This window comes from Strix uralensis, chromosome 8 (assembly GCF_047716275.1).
Source record: "Strix uralensis isolate ZFMK-TIS-50842 chromosome 8, bStrUra1, whole genome shotgun sequence".
In the NCBI taxonomy this organism is placed as follows: domain Eukaryota; kingdom Metazoa; phylum Chordata; class Aves; order Strigiformes; family Strigidae; genus Strix; species Strix uralensis.
The window spans coordinates 10758393-10773844 of record NC_133979.1 but is presented as its reverse complement, the minus strand read 5'-3'; the positions used below and the strand labels follow the sequence as shown (position 1 = coordinate 10773844).

The 15452-nt window shown below is 59.4% G+C and overlaps 2 protein-coding genes across 2 annotated transcripts in view; one reads left to right on the top strand and one right to left on the bottom strand.

Moving 5' to 3' along the window:
• Positions 1–310, bottom strand: part of PIK3R3 (phosphoinositide-3-kinase regulatory subunit 3) — an 81731-nt gene extending 81421 nt beyond the window's left edge. Inside the window, exon 1 of the mRNA XM_074876147.1 lies at positions 232–310. The gene's annotated coding sequence lies outside the window, so the exon portion shown is untranslated. The remainder of the gene's footprint in view (positions 1–231) is intronic.
• A 6963-nt stretch (positions 311–7273) lies between these two features.
• TSPAN1 (tetraspanin 1) lies at positions 7274–12391 on the top strand. Its single transcript, XM_074877182.1, has 8 exons — positions 7274–7313; positions 7477–7541; positions 8726–8932; positions 9356–9430; positions 10152–10250; positions 10634–10771; positions 11262–11345; positions 11613–12391. Exons 2-8 carry the CDS (start codon positions 7485–7487, stop codon positions 11664–11666), a joined length of 714 nt encoding a protein of 237 aa, XP_074733283.1. The 5' UTR covers positions 7274–7313; positions 7477–7484; the 3' UTR covers positions 11667–12391.
• Positions 12392–15452: the final 3061 nt, after the last annotated feature.

Sequence of the window (15452 nt, the reverse complement as noted above, 5' to 3'; positions counted from 1 at the left end):
CTTTTTTTTTTTTTTTTTGGTGCATTTTTAAATATTCCTCTGAGAGAGACATCTTCCCCGGGGGAAGGGGGGAAAGGCTGTGCTGCTGCCGACCCGCTGCCCCCCATCTTCCCGCAGGACCCCACGGAAGAGGGATGGAGGGATGGATGATGAGCAGCAGCCGCGGGGCCATCCGTCTGTCCATCCATCCACCCGCCTTCCACAACCCTCCCACTGCCTCTCCAGCCTTACCGGGCTCGGTGGCTCCCCCGGAGCGGAGAACGAGAGCGGAGCGGAGCCGGTCCGGCCGCCCCGGCTCCGCCGAGCCGCGCTCCGGCGGTGATGTCAGCGTCCCTCCTCCCCCTCCCCGGTAGCCGGGCGCCCCCCCCCGCCGCAACGCGGCGGGGGGGGGGGGCGCCCGGCTACCGGGGAGGTGGGGAATTGTAGGAGTAGGTGGATGATTTCATCCCCAGATGCAGCATCTCTGCTCCCAAATTGCCTCCTCTGTGGGTTGGGGAGCCACAGATGGGGGGGGCTGGGGGGCGACGCCTTCATCCATCTTTAGGGATGCGAAAGGACAGGGGAGGACCAGCATCCCATGGACCAGCACCTCCACAGCACCCTGCCCAACCCCAGAGGACCCCATCCCTTAGCCAGGCTAGAAAACACCCACTGGACAGGCAGAAGCTGCCATGGAGAATCCCAGCCCAGGGATGCTCCGGTTTCTCACTCTCCTCCTGAGCATTTCCCTAGAAACATCCCCCAGACCCGGGGTAAGGGCTGGGCACCCCGTAAAACAATGCTGGGCGATGCTGCGAGAGCTCCCGCATGCAGTGAGGGTCCCTAAAAATTAACGAGGCAGCAGTTAAAATATAATGGGGCAGAACTTGAAGGGGGCTGGTAGGGCTCACGGGGAAAAGGCCAAACTCTGCCACAGCAGGGACACGCAGACATCACCAGCCCGTGACAACAACAGTGCTGTTGCATGCAAAAAGAGCATCAGTTCTCATCTCACTTCCAGCTGGGGGACACCCGTGCTGGGGGTGCCATCTTTGCTGCAGTTTGGGCATCCTAAAAATAGATGGTACCTAAAACACAGGCTCTGGGAAATGCACGCTGGCTGAATCCGGGCCAGCACTGGAGCAGCACAGGGGTGGCACGAGGTCCAAGGGGGCACCCCAGGTGCAGGGAAGGGGCTGAGGAAACTGAGGCACAAAGGCCAGCAGAGCATTGCAGATGTGTGGCCCTTCTCACCCATAATTTAAGCAAACTCCCCTCTCCTTTCCCTGCAGCACATGGTCTGACTGTGCAGGGCAGCAGCAGCATCCTGGGGGATTTCACCCCAGCTGCATTTCCCTGGGCAGCACGCATCCCCCGCTGCCCCGCTCCCCACCCCGGATCCAGCCCAGCTGCTGGCCTTCAGGGACTAAAAGGGCTTTTTCTCTCCCTTATCCCGTTTTTGCTGGCACTGTGCTGCTGCCACAGCTGCTGGGACAGAGTCAGAGTCGGCTGTAAACAGCCAGACGCTGCCCTCCTGAGTTGTGCTTCCCTGCCTGGGGCTGCCCCAGTCATGTCCCCTGTGCCCCATTGGGGACAAAGGGGTTTTGCTGGGTGCCTAAAGCCCTGCTTGATCCCCCAGCCTGTCCCATGAGGGCTGTCAAGGCAAACAGGGCTGAGCACAGTGCCAGCGCTCTAGGGGCTGCCTGGGGAAAGGATTAGAGCTGGCAAGGCTGGTGGGTACATTACCATCTCACATTATCACCCATCCTATCCTAGGATCAATCTTATATATAGGCCAGGAATTAACACAGTCCCAGGGCTCTGGGGTGGGGAAACACCCTGGCATGACACCCACCATCTCCCTTTCCCAGACTGCTGAGTGGGATCCCTCCTTCCCAGGAGTAGGCATTTTCTCCTCCTGAGGGTCCTCACCATCTCCTGCTGGAGCCCTTTGCCCCTCATCCCCAGACAGAGCTGAGCATCACCCCAGCCCTCCCCAGCATGGCCAGCTCCTGTCCCAGGGCTCCTCCTCATTGCTTGCCTCCAGACATCCCCCCCAGAGCAGCCCTTACCCCCCACACCAGCTGTACTGCAGCAGGAACTTTTCCAAAACTCCCCCACCCTGGGCTGCCCCTCACCCTGTGTCATCCCTACAGTGTTAATTTAAATCCCAACCTCACTCCAGCCCGGAGGTGGGCACATCCCCAGGACAAGCAGGGAGTCCTCATGAAGCACCCTATGAATAAGTAAAGGTGCTTCAGGCCTTCACAGCTATTTTTTGAGCAAGCGGAGGAGCTGCCTGTCAGGCCCTGATTAGTTACAGATCCTTCCTCGTTTGCTTAATGAGCAGCACTCATTGCAATGAGAGCGTTGCCTTTGACTTGACTGGCCTTTGCTTTTCTGCAGGATGTGCAGAAGGAGGCATCCTTGCACCCCACATTCCCCTTCAAGTCCCCCTTTGCTCACCATCCGTACAGCCCAGGATGGGGCTATGGTGGGGAAAGCAACACGTTTCCTTGCCAGGGTCCCCCTGCCCTGCTGCAAGCCCCTCTTCTCTCCTGTCTGAAGGGACAGCTCTTGGTGGGAGCATGACTGGGGTGTGCTCGGCAGGCACCCACCTTGGCTGCCCATCCCAGCCTTCTCAAAGCAACAGGGGTAGCCCCACTGCTCCCCGCTTTTCTTCGGGGGCTGCCCAGCGCCATCCCACCCAGCCCCAGGGTGTGCTGGCTGCACTCACCCCATGCTTCCCGGTAGCAACCGCGGCAAGTTAGCCACACGGCTGTGAATAAATAGAGCATAAATAGAGTTGTTAATGTGCCTGGCTGGAGTAAGTGAGGCTGTGAAACCAGGCTGAGCCCTTCCCAGCTGGAGAAATCAGAGAGAAACGATGTTTGATTTCTGATGATATTTAGGAGTCGGCTTTTTTGGTTTCATCTCTGTTTTCCCCTTAGGAGGGGGCCATGCTTTGCTTTCTCGTCTCTTCAGGAGCAGAAAAACTCCCTCTCTCTTGGTTTTCTCCCAGGGTGCCAAGGAGTGAGCTCTGGTCTCTGTACGTTTTGGTTTAGGAAGAACCAAGTGCTTCTTCAAACAACCTCCCAGCACGGTGCTCGTGGGCAGCTGGGAGCCGCTCGCTCTCACAGCCAAGCTCTGCCACCGCCGCCGAGCTGCCCGGCTGGGCTGGGGGTACCCCCAGCCTGGGGAGGGAGATGCTGAGGAACATAAGGGAAGGCTTGGGGCACTGCCTGGGGCTGGCACTGGGGCTTTCCTGCACCTCTCTGGAGGGTTGAAGCTTCATAGCACCGCAGGTGCCAGGAGCTGCCAGAACGGGTGCTGGCAGAGACACAGCTGTGCCAGCAGGGCATTCCAGCACAGCACCGGGGACCAATGGCCCCTCAATATCGCTTCCCTGGGCACCAAGCCCCGAGCTGGGCCAGGTCCCACACCCTTCCCATGGCAGGAGAAAGCTCCATCAACCAGGCGACCCTGGCCATCCTCGCTGGCAAGACAACGGCAAAGGCTTTGCAGCCTGGCTCTTGCCTGCTCTCCCCAGAGCATCAGCGCTCAAACACAAGGTTGTCCTGACGTGACCCTGCAGTGCAACCCTCCGCATTCCCAAATCCACCCGGCTTGGCTTTACAGCAGCTGGTGCCTCGGCATGGCTCTTGTTAATTAATTTGGGAGGGATTTGCCGGCCTGGACACATGTGAGAAACAAGAAAATGCTATCTGGAGGGGCGGATGCGGGCAGGCAGCCAGCAGCAGGGCAGGCATGGGGGGACTCACTGCGGGGGGTAAATGCACCACAAGAAGTTCAGCCTGATATACAGGCAGGGAGATGTCATCGAGCCCCTCTTTAATTGCATTATTAACACACAGCTAGAAACAGCATCACGATTAAAATCAGCTACGTAAGGTGCAGGGTCGGATCATTACCCTGAGGGACTCACACCGGGGTGATGCACTGCTGGGACATACTTGCAGCCCCCACTTATCACTCCAAATTTACACCCTGGGCCCCACATGGCACAGATCATGGCACCAGGTGGGGCAGCTCCTGTTTTTTGGACTCAAGTTGTGGTTTTGCACATGGCCACAGAAATGGGGAGGATTCCCCTGAAGCAGGAGCTGCAGCTGTGGGGAAATCGGTGCGATCCCACTGCCTGGTCCCTCCCAGGGTGGCAGAATTGGTGATTTCCCCAGTTCTCCGGTCAAAATGCTTTGAGTCCTTTCAAAGCTGAGAACTGGAATATTTCATTTTCAAGATGTCAAAAACATGGCTCCTGTAGATTTTTATTTCTCCCCAGCAGGAGGTGGGAACAGCACAAATTTGAAACATTCAGTAAGTCCCATCTGCAAATCCAAAGCCAGGTTCACCTCTGGCACACTGCAGTGCGTCCATCCATCCACCACTCCCCAGGTGACTGGACACTGAACAGACAGCTGGACAGATGCTGTCAGCCCAAAACACACACATGAAAGCCCTTGCAAGGGGCTCACCTGGCTGGGGTTACCCTGAAATCCCACTAATCCTGGGCTGTGCTCGTCTCCATGGTTGGGCCTTCTTGGGGCTTGTTACCTGATGCTTTACCAGGAAGGAAACTGAGGCACAGGGGGGATGTCCCCTGTGCCCGGTTGAGTCCCTGTGGATGGCATTAAGCCAAGCGAGCCCAGCTCAGCACCCACCTGGCCTCCTCACTGGCAGATTGCTCAGGCTAGTTAGCATTTGCTAATTAATGCAGAAGGCTGAGCAGGCTCCAGTAAGCCCTGCTGGTAGGAGGGTGCCCCATGCCCCACTGGGTGTGAGATGTTGGTTTAGAGTTCCCCCCACCTATTCCCAAGCAGATGCTTTCTTAGCATCCCAGACTAATTTGCCTGTAGAGAGCAATGAATGGCTGCTCCAAAATGCCTCCTCCTTGAAGCATCCAGCAGCTGCCTGCACGGCCAAGCTGGAGCCCTGGGTAAGAAGGCCCTGATGCAGGGGAGGCCGTGCCCGCAGTGAGCCTGGCTGTTAACTGAGGGTGCCAAGGCCCAGGATTATCAGCAGGGTGGAAATTCAGCACTTGAACACTCAAAATGAGAACAGGGGTGGGAAGAGGTGTGAGGCTGGGAGCAAAGCTTGCAGCTTTTCCTTGAAGAAAAGCCCAGGGATGGGTGCTCGGTGCAGACACCATGGCTGGATCCTGACACCAGGCATGTGTCTGGCTCCTGCGTTCCCCCAGGCAGGGACTAGAGGCTGGACTGGGGACAGAGGACTTACGTGGCTTATGGCCACTTTCCTGCTCTCAGCCTCCCAGGACCAGGTCACAGGAGCCATGCTACCCACACCCCGTGAGAGGCATCCCCACGCTCCGGGGAAAGGGATGCTCAGGGTCCAGCCGGGCTGCGTGCAGGGATGAGAACAGCGGGGAGTTGACAGGGCCCTGCCAGGCAGGAGGGATATGGGAATGTCACTGGGCTTGTCCTGCCGTGGTCAGGCCAGGCCTTCCTGGAGAGCCAGAAAGTCCAGCCCTGGCTCCCTAATGGGGCTCAGATGGGTGCTGCTGGGGAGAGGCCAAACCCCAGGCTGCGGCGCCAGGATCTGGGGAGGTGAGTGGAGGAGCCCATAGCTTGTCCTTTGGTTTTCCCCATGGCTGGGAACGATTGGGAATGAGAGCGAGTATTTATGTATTTGCCAAAAATTATTTTTAGGGTGGGGGGATTACATGCAGTGAATAGGGTCAGACTGGGAGGGAGCAACTTTTGGGAGAGGGGCAATAGGATGGGGGCCTTCATTTGTATTTAGGGAGCATCGGTGCCCCTCTGGGAGAGGGGTGAAGGCTTACCCCCTCACTCTGAGCTGCTTCGTGGCAGCAGTGGGTGGGCAGCTGCTGCAGGGAAGGGCTGAGGCTGCAGGCAGTGAGGGGAAAAGGGTTAAAGCCCCCAGTTCCAGTACAGGTTGCATTAATACCCAGGGTGCCTGGGGGGGTTGAAGGCTTCCCCCAAATACCTCTGGGCTTTGGCTGGAGCTCAACAGGGCTGACTTCATCCTGCTGAAATGTATCATTATGGCCAGGCAGGGAATTTGCTGTGGGGTTCTGGGGGAGCCGGGTGTGGGGCAGAGTGTGATGAGCACCCAGAGCCTGCGTTTCCTGCCTGCTGTTGCAGGACAAGAGCTCCTGCATCACTCCTCAGCTTGATGACAAGCTGAAGGGACACTGTGGGTGCTGGGGAGGGGACCAACATGAGCCCCTGCCCCAAAGGTGCTCTGGATGGCCAAGGACCACCCCCACAGTCAGGCCTGGGGACGCAGCATCCCCCCATGTGCTCTTTGGCTCTCTGCTGCAGCCCCACTCCTTGGGAAACCAGCCCTGTTTCAAAACATCTTTCCAAAGAAAACCACTTTTGGCAGCCCTTAGGCAATAGCAGGTCTCTGCTGACCTGCTCCAGCGCTGGCATCTGTTATGGCTCTCGCTGTCCTCTCCTGCCATCACCCTGCTGTGTCTCCACCGGCAGTAATCTGCCTCCCTGCACAAGAGTTAGGGACGGCCCATACAGCTTTGGCTTCTCCTTTGGCTTGCATGGCCGTTCCCCGGTGGCCTCCTCTGCCTGCTTCTGTTTTGGCCCAGAAGGCTGGAGATCGGGGTTTTGGAGAGATCCCTGCCTGAGCCGCCTCGAGCAGCGGGGCCAGCAGCGCACCCACAGCCCCAGCCTGGGAAGAGACGGGGTGACTCAACCGTGGTCGTGCCGGCAGTGGGTGGCAGAGGGGGGTGGTGACCCGTGGGGCTGCCCATGGCTGGAAAATCCCAAACACAGTGCTCAGCACCGCTGCCCAGCGCCTGTGGAGGAGGGCAGGGGGGTGGCACGACCACCACGGGGTGAAACCCCCCTGTTCCAGGACCAATAACGTTGCCCCCCGAAGTCCCCATCCCAGGGGTCCCAGCCTCCTGCTCCGCGGGGCTCTGTCGGGTGGGGACTCGAGGGGAACACAGGCACGTGTGTGGGCCCCGGGAGGGCTGTCGGCTCCCAGCAGCAGCGGGACCGGGACATACTATCCCGCCCCCCCCCTCGCCAAGAGGCCGCGGCGATGGCCGCGGGCAGCAGCCGGCCGGGCTACCTGTGTCCCCCGGGGTGGGCGGCGCTGGCGGCAGAGGGCAGCAAGCTCCCAGGCACCCAGGGACACGCGTGGCTTCGCCACCCCCGGGGGGTGGCCCCGGCGGCCGGATGGGGCGGGGGGGGCTCCGGCGGTGGGGGCGGCCCCGGGGCCGCTCCCGCTTAAAGGGCGGCGGCGGCGGGGTGGGGGCAGCAGTGCGGTCAGGGCGGGCTGGGTCGGGGTGCTGGGACCTGCTCTCCGCTCAGGTAGGCTGGGCTCGGCGTTTCGGGGAGTGGGTGCCGTGGGTTCCCCCCCTCTGCTCGTGGGGAGCCCCCAGACTCCCCTGGAGGGGTCTAAGCCCCGCTCGCGGGAGTGCAGTGGCTGTGCCGGGGTGGGGGCTCCCACTAATAACCTCTCTGCTCTCCCCAGGTGCAAAAATGGGGTGCTTCACCTTTATCAAGGTCATGATGATCCTCTTCAACCTGGCCATATTCGTAAGTGCACCCCAGCTGCTGTCTTTGCCGGGGGATCCGAGCCTGGCAGTGTCCCCCCACTGCCCCGGCTGCCCCGGGAAACTGGGGTGAGGGGCTGGAGTCTGCGGGAGCGGCTCCTGGGGGGTACCCACCCGTGTGGGCTCTCCTGCCCCTCCGTGTCCCTTCTGTGGGAGATGGAGAGGGGGATGTTGGCTGTTGGTGGGACTCATGCTCCTGAGACCCCGGTGGGGTGCGAGATCTGGTTTCTGGCCCCAAGCTGAGGACTTAACCTTGTGGGGGGGGGGGGTCTGTCGCTCTCCAGCTCTGGCCAAAGCCCGGGGGACTGTCCTGGGCTCTGGGGACGGTGACTGTTGCATCAGCCACCAATGTCCCTCCCTGTGCTGAAGGTCTAGTGGAGGGTGGTGGGTGCCCCAGAGTAGTGGGGTTTGCTGGGTCCCTGCCTGGGGGGCCCCATCTCTGTAGGGGAGCAGCCCATGTGCGTGATAGTGACCTGAGGTTTTGGGGCTCTTGGGGGTCTCCAGAGCATACACACCCTCTGCTTCCACCCAGGGCAAAGGGTAGTGGGGCTCCTGAGAGCTACCCTGGCTCTGCAGAAGCAGTGGAGCCACCTGGAAGGGGGTGTGGTGGGATGTAGCCTTGGGAAGGGGGGGGTTGCAGAGCCCCCAGGCTCGCCCTGGTGAAACACTCCTTAAAGCTCCTGCCAGGACTTGGGGCTGGTGGGAAAGGTCGAGCAGGTGGAGGGCAGGACTGGGGCAGGGCTGGGGGCTGCTCAGCTGCTTCCCTGGGTGAGTGGGCAGCTTCCCCAGACAGAGGAACTTGTGGCAGTGTGATGATGGCCAGTGTCTGAGCTGGCCATGTGGGTCTGTCTGGGGTCAGGGGGTAGCTGGTGGCGCTGCTGGCTTGACTGCCCTGCATGGGGGTTTCTGCCCTGCTGCTGGCACCAAAACCCCTTGGGCTGGGGAAGGGGGCAGCTGCAACACCTCAGCCAGGGATGTGCTGGTGGTGGGGTGTGTTTCAGGGTAGTGACCTGTGTGACTGCAACACCCTGAGCTGCCCTCAGTGGCCATAAAGTCTTGCTTTGGTACAGCAAAAACTTGCAGAGGGGAGAAATACCTGTCCTAGGACCTTTCCCAAATCCCAGATCTCTGCCTGCCTGGTAGCTGACATTGTCTTTCTCCTCCCAGCTCGGTGGTGGGACCCTCCTGGGAGTTGGCATCTGGGTCACAGTAGATGGAAAGTCATTCCTGGATATATTTGGGGCGCTCTCCTCTAGCGTCCTGCAGGTTGTGAATGTGAGCTACTTCCTCATCGTCATTGGTGCCATCCTGCTGGCGATCGGCTTCCTCGGGTGCTGTGGCGCCCAGAAGGAGAGCAAGTGTCTCCTGATGATGGTATGGACCTGACATCTCCTTATCAAGTGTCATTTGAGCTGGGTCTGTGGTGGGGGAGATCTGAGGGACAGATTTCTCTGTGGAGATGTGCTCCTTGGATGTTTCCATGTGGTGGAAGGCTGGGTGAACCTTGGAAAGAGTGCTTGACCCAAAGTCTGCCCTGGGCAAGGGTGAAAGGGAGCAGAAGCTGGTGCTGAGCAGAGGTTCTCTTGGGGCATGTCTGGAGAGGTCAGCCCCATGCAGACGGAGGGCTGGAGGACCCCAAGGTTGTGCTGTTTCTCCCTTAGAGCAGAGCTGAAGGCAATGAGACAGGGCTGGAACCTTGAGGGAGGATCCTGCTGGTCCTTGGGAAGCAGATGGGTTCCTGGGGGCCTGGTGGACTCTGGCTGTTGCTCTGACCTCCCTCCCCTTGTTGTATCCTAGTTCTTCTCGGTGGTGCTGATCATCTTCATTGCCGAAATTGCTGCTGCTGTGGTGGCTCTGGTCTACACAGGCCTTGTGAGTGGCATATCTAAGTCTTGGGTTGGGCTAATGTGGGACCTGCTCTACCCCTTGGGAAAACAGGAGACACTGGGGCTGGCAGTGCTGCCTGTGGATGGGGAAGCTGAGAGGTGGGCACTGCTACAGGAGGAAGGGATGCCAGTCCCTACCAGCACCAGCTACGTGGGCAGGCTGGGGTGGCCTGGCCAGGGTGAGCATGGTGGGACCAGAGATTCCCAATGCCCTAAAGAAATGAGGGTTATGGTACAAGTTTTGCCCACTTCTTTCTTTCAAACCCCTTAGTCCAGTACCAGCCTAGGCTTGACACCTCTCCACCTCTGATGGTAGGAGCCACATAGGAGAGGAAGTTCCTAAGGCTTCATGCTGAGCAAACTCAACCCCTTATTAGGCACCTGAGAAACCACCTGGGGAGAAAGGTGACTGCCTCATTAGGCATGGGAGAAGTCAACCGCAGGGCAAACGTCATTCCTGGCTCCCTCAGTTATGCCGCTTATCAGATGACTCACTGGTCATAAGTGGCTTTGGTGCCATAAAGCACTGGTTAGTGGGGAAGGGGCCAAGCTGTCCTCAGGCCAAAGGGACATGGTGTGATGTGTTCCTGACCATGCTGTGTCTGGTTGGTCTCCTCCCTTATAGACTGAGACAAGTGTGGGGGCTCTTGGCTCTGTGGTGCTCCCCAGGACCTTCTCTGATGGTGTTTCTCTGCCTCTTCTTCCAGGCAGAGACGCTGCTGACGGCTGTGGTGACCCCTCTCCTGAAGGAGAAGTACGGGATGGATAAGAGTCTCACACACATCTGGAATGTCACCATGACAGAGGTGTGCTGAGCCCTGGGGCCCCCACCTGTGGGTCAGGATGCTCCCAGTACAGGCTTGGTGGTGCACACCTGGGTGGGCCAGCAGGATGGGAATGGGGACACCATTGCAATCCTGGATGTGCTGAGCTGCTGCCACCCTGTCAGCTTCCCGGGTGCCTGGGACCTACTAGCTTGGGATACAGTGGTCCCATGGCTGTGGGGAGAGCTGTACATGCTGGAGTGTGGGGAAAAATCCTGGTCCCAAGAAAGCCATTGAGCATTTCCCCTAGAGCTTGGTTTAGCTGCAGCACCCCCTCCATGGGGCAGTGGGGTCCAGACCATGTCTGACCCAGGAGGGAGACCTGCGGGATGATTTCCCCATCGTTTCATCTCTCTCCCTCTTAGGTTCATTGCTGTGGCCTGAATAACTACACAGATTTCACCAATTCCTACTGGCTTGAGGAACATCAAACCTACCCAGCGCCCTGCTGTAAGAACATGGAGCCCTGCAACATCACGGTTGCTGCACAAAGCAATGTCCCGGTATGGACGTACCAGCAGCTCTTCCCTTCTGGCAGAGCCTGGTTTGGGGTGTGCCCTGGCATGGGGAGGGAAACTTGTTCTGTAGCTTCAGCCCCAGCTCTGGACATGGTGGTCCCATGGGCTTTATGTCCTGGAAGATGCTGTGGTGGCCTTGGTTTGTCCGTGGTGGAGACAAGCAAAGCTGCTGCCATTGCTCTGGTCCTAAAGGGAGCTCTGCAGCAGGGAGCATGCCTGGAGCTGAGCACGAACCCAGGCACCATGCTGCCTTTTTGAGCGACTTCCCTGCCTTTTCCCCTCCTCCCCCCACAATACTGTGCTTTGGCCTGAGAAGTGGCTGAGATGAGTTGCCCTCTGAAGCTCTTGGACCTTCTCCATGGCCGTGCAGCTCTAGGCTGGAGAACTGTACCTCCCTTTTCGGGGATGTTGTGCGCCAGTGCTTGGGGAATCACTACCCTTTGCTCGTCCTCACCTGTGCGGTTGCCTCCTGCAGGGTTGTTTTGATCAGATCTTGGAAGAAATCAAGACTAACGCAGGAGTGGTGGGTGGCGTGGCAGCTGGCATCGCTGCCTTGGAGGTGAGTGCCTGAGCACTGCTGTGCTGCCTCCTCCTTGTACCTGGAGGTGAGCGGTGGGGCTGGGACAAGCCTGGGTGGCCAAGGGGCCACAAGGAGGTGGTGCAGCCCTATGGACCACCATCTGCCCCAGGGTGGCTACTGCACCTTCTTCCCTGGGCACACCTGGCTCTTCTTGTGTGCACTGGGGGTGGATGCTACAGGCTGTGGCCCAAACCCACGTTGGGGTGGGACACGGAGGGGGGCTGACTCGCCTCTTCCTGCCCACAGATTGCGGCCATGACGGTTTCCATGTACCTGTACTGCCAGCTGGATCAGAAATGACCCCACGAGGCAGGAGGATGATCTGCCCCCCCACCATGCAGGGGTGCGCCGGTGGCGTGCCATGCTCCTGGGGGGACCCCATCGCTCCCTAGGCCTGATGCTGTTCTGTGCACTGTGATTTATAGCTATGTTTTGATCTACTGATCTGGGATCTGTAGAGTTTATGTGTATATTTTTGTACTGATATGGCACACTGAGTTTGTACATAGAGATTTGGGGGGTGTTTGGAAGGGGGCTGTGTAGGGGGAAAGCTGCTTCATCTGTTTGGCCCACGCCAGCAGGAAATAAAGCAGCACAGGGGCTGATCAGGGCTGCTGATCTGGCAGCGGCACAGCGATGTCTTGATGAAATCCTTTCAGCCATGTACTGTACCTCTCCCACCCTGTCCGCACTGTGTCCCCAGGTGGGGGCTGGCCAGTGCCCCCCTGCATCCCTCCACTGAACTGGGGCAAGTGCCCAGTCAAGGTGGTGTAGGTGGTAACTACACCCTCACATGGGGATGTATCTACCCCTACACCCTTTTTCTGACAGCCCTGACCCTGTCACCGTGTTGGCCCCTAGAAGAGGTGCTGGCTGGTCCCTGCCCTGCCCTGGCATGAAGTACAGCCCTGTTGGTCCCTGGCCCTGCAGTGGCCAGGGCTACCCCTTACCCCTTGTCATTTCATGGCTGAGCCCCTCTTCATGCTGTAAAGAAAAAACAAATATATTTTTAATCTTGGATACAATTTATTTTCTGCAGCCTTCAATAAACAGCCTCGCCTTTCCCCCCCTCCATGCCCTGAGCCCCATGCAGGCAGCACAGCCCTGCCCGCAGCCTGCCTGCCCTCCCTCTCTGCGGTTCCTCACCTGCTTGGGTGCTTGGAAACAAGCAGCCTGGTGTTTGCACAACAGCTGGGGAGCAGGGGGGGGTTACCATTAGCCTTGCAAACCTGTCCTGCCCTCCGCAACAGCCGCTGCTCACTCAGCAACGCAGGTTCACAGACAGAGAAACAGCTTGGCTTGAAAGGCAGGACTGGCCTTTCTTGGGAGGGGGGTGAGGGGGAGCGGGTTCTGCCAGCCCCATCTCTGAGCATCTCCATCCCTCAGCTTTGTCCCACACTGCCCATATGGTGTACCCCCAGTCCCTCTATGTATGGGGATGGTGGGGGATATGGGTGGACTGGGGGGGGGGGTTTCCAGCCACTCCCTTTCCCCAGCATCGCTCCCCCCCTGCCTTTGGCACCACCCCACCTTGAGCATCCCCTTGCCGTGCCTCAGTTTCCCCATTTCAAAGGTGAGGCCAAGGTGGGTGGTTTGGGGGGTGGGTGTTGTCAAGGGCAGCTTCACCCCATTTTTGACATGAGGCTCCCTACCTCCCCTTTTGTGGGGCAGAGCACAAGGGCTGTGGGTTAATGGTGGTGAAGGACAGGGTGATTAGCAGCGAGGCAGGAGGCCAGTATGCAAACAGCCTCCCCGTGCACCACCTTGCTCCGTGCCTGCTGTGGCACACCCTTATCAGCTCCTGCACTGGGTACGGGGCTGCACTGGGGCACCGCTGTGGGCCCTTGGGGTCTGGCATCTCCCCAGCACCATCCAGCACGTCAGCGGGAGCAGCTGGGTGGCAGCAGGACGGGTGCGGGGACCCGCTCCCCACCCTGGGTGAGTCAGCCCTGGGGACGTGGGTTCTGACCCTGCCCCACGGCAAGGTGTGGGGGAAAACCTGCCAGGAAATGGCCTCCTCTTCCTCCTCCTCGCTGGACGGGTGAAGGTCCCGGTTTCACCATAAACTAGTGACCTCATGGGTGACGTCAGGGCTTTTATTCTGCTTTTCCCACTCTGAGTACGCAGGAGCTGCCTGGAGCCCAGCACTGCCCAGAGCCCTTCCCAGAGGTGTCGTGGTGCCCAGGAGCTGGTTGGCTCAGAGCTGGGCACCATTGGGCACACCTGGTCTGGCCATGTCCCCCTCTGTGTCCTCTTTTTGGGGCTGCCTTGCAAAGCCAGCTCCTGGCAAACACCCTCTTGCCATCACCCCTGTGGGGCCAAGCAGGCTCGGGGGTGATGCCTGGCTGGCTGGAGGCTCCCGGCTTCATACCTCTTCCTGGCCATGGGGTTTCTCCAGGACAGGACAGGCAGTTTCTGTGGTGCTGAATTTTGGCAATAACCCTGCAACCACCAGCTTAGTTCCTCCCCTCCGCCTGCTGGGAAAACTCGAAGGACCAGTTTCTCCTCCCGGATACGATTCCTCCCTGTCACCCTTTCCGGCTCTCAGCTCCCCTGGCAGCTGAAGGGCATCAGCAGGGCAGTGGTGGGTAAACCCGGCTGGTGCAGCTGCCCCTGTGCTCCCACTGTGCCCCTGCCCTTCGCTTCTCACTGCCAGGCATTGCTGGAGCTTTTGGGCTCCACAGAGGAGACCCCATCCTGGCTGGTCCCCCACCAGCCCCGGGACACACCCCAGCCCACCACCGTCCCCACCAACCCATGCAGGTGTCACCAGGCATCTCTGCACCTTGTAACCCTTAGACTTGCCTGATTCCCCCAGACTGGCAGCACCCCAAAAAACTGATAGTTGTGCCATTCCAGGCCAAAAAGTCCCTGGGGTCACATGGTAGCAAACAGAAACTTCCTTATTGCCCCCTGGGAAGGTGTCCTTGGACTTGAGATATCCAAGCAGCTGACATGACAGGGTGTGTGTGCTGGGGTGGGGGTTCCTCTTTTTCACCCATGACACAGAATGGGGGAAAAACAAGAGGGTAAAGTCTCCCTAGCAGGGACTACAGGCAGTGGGCAGCACCCTGCCGCCTGCCTGAGCCTGGGTCACTGCTGTCTCTGACCATGCACCCTTCAGCGCTCCCTGGCCATGGGTTGTGCCACCCCCGTGGGCAATAACCCCTGTGTGGGTGCCGACCAGCCTGGCCAGGCGGCACCAGCACAGGCTGAAACCCTCTGGGATGGGCAGAGCCAGTGGGAGCCAAGGGCTGGGCCTGGGGGCAGACTTTGTTTTTCTCCTGAGTTGGGTCTGCCCCTCTCCCGACTGGGGAGGTGATGAGCTGCGCCCTCGCCCTCGGAAGCAGTAAGGAAAGGGCTGGCGTGTATGGTGGAGGCTGGGCTGGGTGGGATGGATCCGGCCCCTCCTGGCAGCCTTTTTCGGGGCAGCATCCTCGTGGGTACAGGGTGGGGAAAACGAGGGGCTGGAGCTACTGGCCGTATGGGGAAGGCAGATTCTGAAGAGCTGCCTTTCACCCCACCAGCAGCCCCATGGGGTGCCTGCGCACCCACTGCCCTTCCGTGATGGGTCCTGCACATGGGCCAAAGTGCCAGGTGAATTGCAGGGTGCGTTTGCCACCCGGATCGCCTGCCCCGGGGCACACTGGGCAAAACCCTGCGTGGCAGAGGGGTGTGTGCTGGCAGGGAGCAGGCAGCGCTCAGCGCTTTGGGAAACAGCTGCCTCCTGGGAATTAGCTTTGATGGGGGACAGGGTTGTCATGAGAGGGAGGACGAATCTCAGCTCTTTGGGTTTGTACTGATAAAGGGAGCGAATGGGAAGCAAAAGCAAACTCATCTGGCATCAGCTGCCCAAGGAGCACCCTCGGGGGATTCCCCCGCCCCCCGTCTGCCATAACAGCCTGGCCAGGACGTTCGCAGATCTGGGAGGAGAGGACATCCTCGAAGGGCACAGGCTGACCCAGGGGAAGAAGTGAGGCAATGCACCCATTCCTCTGCACAGTTTTCCTTCCTGGTTCCCCTCCTCCTCCTCCTCCTCCTCCCTGCTCCAGAGATAAACCATCCTAGGTGCCCACCCAGCCCCAA

Excerpts from the sequence above, each read along its gene's own strand:
- TSPAN1 (XM_074877182.1), top strand. The coding sequence starts at position 7,485 with ATGGGGTGCTTCACCTTTATCAAGGTCATGATGATCCTCTTCAACCTG. Across the intron at positions 7,542-8,725 it reads TCTTCAACCTGGCCATATTC|CTCGGTGGTGGGACCCTCCT; the intron begins GTAAGTGCACCC and ends TTCTCCTCCCAG. Across the intron at positions 10,251-10,633 it reads GGAATGTCACCATGACAGAG|GTTCATTGCTGTGGCCTGAA; the intron begins GTGTGCTGAGCC and ends TCTCCCTCTTAG.